Source organism: Kickxella alabastrina (assembly GCF_025024165.1).
Source record: "Kickxella alabastrina strain RSA 675 chromosome Unknown BX661scaffold_74, whole genome shotgun sequence".
Taxonomy (NCBI): domain Eukaryota; kingdom Fungi; phylum Kickxellomycota; class Kickxellomycetes; order Kickxellales; family Kickxellaceae; genus Kickxella; species Kickxella alabastrina.
In genome coordinates this window covers 7,722-10,240 of record NW_026251545.1, presented here as the reverse complement: position 1 = coordinate 10,240, position 2,519 = coordinate 7,722, and the positions used below count along the sequence as shown (strand labels likewise).

The window sequence follows — 2,519 nt, the reverse complement described above, 5'->3', positions numbered from 1 at the left end:
CAATTCAGCCATCAGCAAACTTGAATAAAAATACAGGAAATATCAACAAAAATAAGTTCAAAAAATATTTTTGAGAACGAAAACGAGAAATAATTTAAACTTTAATTTGCCAAACGCTTCGTATTTATAATTACAAAAAGTGGGATGTTTATCACATGACTTTTACTTGTTTTGTGCCCATAGATGGTCAATATAACAGATGCCTTTGTTTATCCTTAAATTTTTCTTGCGCGTTTTTTGTTTTAATAAAAACCCCCACATCAGCGTACGTTCTCATATATCCAAGCCTACCTCATATTTTTACCCACCGCACAACCACAAACCCAACTACATACGCAAGCTATTAAACATGAGTTTTACACCAGTCAACCCAAAGCCATTTCTGCAGTCGCTTATCGGAAAGCCCATCATCGCACGGCTAAAGTGGGGCCAAGAATACAAGGGCATGCTGGCATCCATCGACTCGTACATGAACATGCAACTGATCAATGCAGAGGAATTTCAAGATGGAAATTCCACAGGTGAGCTTCCCGGAGAATTGCTGATTCGCTGCAATAATATCCTGTATGTTCGCGAGGTTGTTCTGGATTCGCAGAATGGAGGAGAGGATATGGAGGCAGATGAAGGAGAGGAAGTCGAGGATACTCGGGATGAACATCGTCAGTATCGTCGTCATGGAAACGAGTCTGAGGACGAACAAATGGAGGAAGGCGAGCAAGAATAAAAATAAAACTAGTAATTTTTTGTAAGAATATTTGCTGTGGCAGTCGTTTTTTGAGTACTCGCTTAGAAATATCAATTTGGCTCAAAAGTTTATTTAAAAAATAGTTATTGGATCGGGGTTATTAAATGGAGAAGTATAACCAAACTGCTATGCTATGCTGTTTGAGGGTAATAGCATTAATGCGCTCAGCATGGAGTTCATAACGCTCCGTTCTGGCAATGTCTTCTAGCGCTTGGTGATTTTGGACCGCTGTGTCGTGCTCTATAAAAATGTGGGTCTAAATCGATATATTTTAAGTATAAAAATTACTCAAGGAACTGAAAAAGGGGACAGCACTGTGTGAGCAGTGCTGTAAATATCATGGTGCTTCTTGATGTCAGCCAGCAATAACAGAAATGTGTATAGCGGCCATGATGGTGATCTTGATGCTTGAAAAGGGAAGATAGTGGCTTGAAATGTATGTTGGGCACCACACGCTGAACGCTGGCTCCCACTGATCAATTTAAGTTTGGGGAAAGCAATCCCAAGCAGCACAATGCTGGAGAGCATTGACACTTCCAGTGCGTGGGCAGAGTCAGGAATTTTGACAAACTTTTAATGTCTTCCAAAAGTACCATTGAGATCCACCATGTGCTCCAGAAGTCTGTTGCTGAGCATGCCGTCAACAGTTGGAGTGATATCAGAAATGGAGAAAGCCGGTTTGCAAAAATCAGGAGCGCGCCGCAGAATGTAGATAATGTTCTGTAGGCTCAGAAAGATGTGCAACACTCTGAGTACCCGCAGGCCGCTGAGAATAAAATAGTGTATCGGCTGTATTGTTATTGCAAAAATATAACGTTTAAATATATTTTGATGTGTGCACTTTGTAGATATTTCAAATTTGGCAAGCAATACATGGGTTCTTTCTTCAAAATTCAGAAATAGCTGCCAATGCCAGGTAAAAAAAATTGCCGGCGCATACATATGCAGCATGCGGCTTTATATTTACCTTATCTAAGATACATGCATTGTTAAAAAATAATTATATCTTGAATTCGGCTGTCAGGACCGGCACACCCGATAATTTTAGGGCTTTTGAGGACGTCTTTTTGTGGTTGCAGGATGATTATATCAAATTGTAACAAATATTCTACAAGATTTCCTGTAATCAAAATACCTACGATGAGCAACATGAATTGAAAACAGACTCTGACACTAACCATGGAAATGGAAAACTCAACCTTCACCCTTTTATATTTGTGTGTATGTGCTCGCTCGCTCGAATGGGTTTTGTTTTTGTGTTTACCGCTTTTTTATGCACTTTAGTTTTATAATGTAGGCCAAGCACGAGATTCAATTGGTAAATTAGTGTTTTTTTTTACATTTCGTAGTGTTTCATTTTTCTCAATGTAGTAATATTTATTATGTGTTTTTAGAACTATACAAACCTAAACTAAAAATGCATGTAATGAACAGTAAGAAAAAGACATTAAACAACAATACTTGTTTTTAAATGTTGGAATTTTGTTAGTAAAGCACTTGCTATTTGAACGTGATTGTTCAAGGGGTGCAACTAAATGCTGCGAGTGCCGGATATACTGAAGTAATATTCTTGAGGACACACTTTAAATGGGCCTTGCAAATACATTGGCGCTTTAATGAGAGACTCAAAAGAAGATTTCAAAGTAACCAACGACCATGGCTGTGTCATCGTGCTGATTCTTTCCTCGCTTGATAATTGCTCGCATGTGTTCTAATTCCATTTGTGACCTTTAAAGTATTAAATATGGTTGGTATTTATTTATTTACTATCCTT

General features: G+C 38.2%; 1 protein-coding gene across 1 annotated transcript; it reads left to right on the top strand.

Annotated features, from left to right (window-relative positions):
* The first annotated feature begins 264 nt into the window (after positions 1-264).
* Positions 265-962, top strand: BX661DRAFT_190529 (uncharacterized protein). The gene has a single exon (XM_051537647.1). It carries the CDS (start codon positions 350-352, stop codon positions 722-724), a length of 375 nt encoding a protein of 124 aa, XP_051388497.1. The 5' UTR covers positions 265-349; the 3' UTR covers positions 725-962.
* Positions 963-2,519: the final 1,557 nt, after the last annotated feature.

What these genes read in the sequence shown, in the direction of transcription:
- BX661DRAFT_190529 (XM_051537647.1), top strand. Translation starts at nt 350, where the DNA reads ATGAGTTTTACACCAGTCAACCCAAAGCCATTTCTGCAGTCGCTTATC.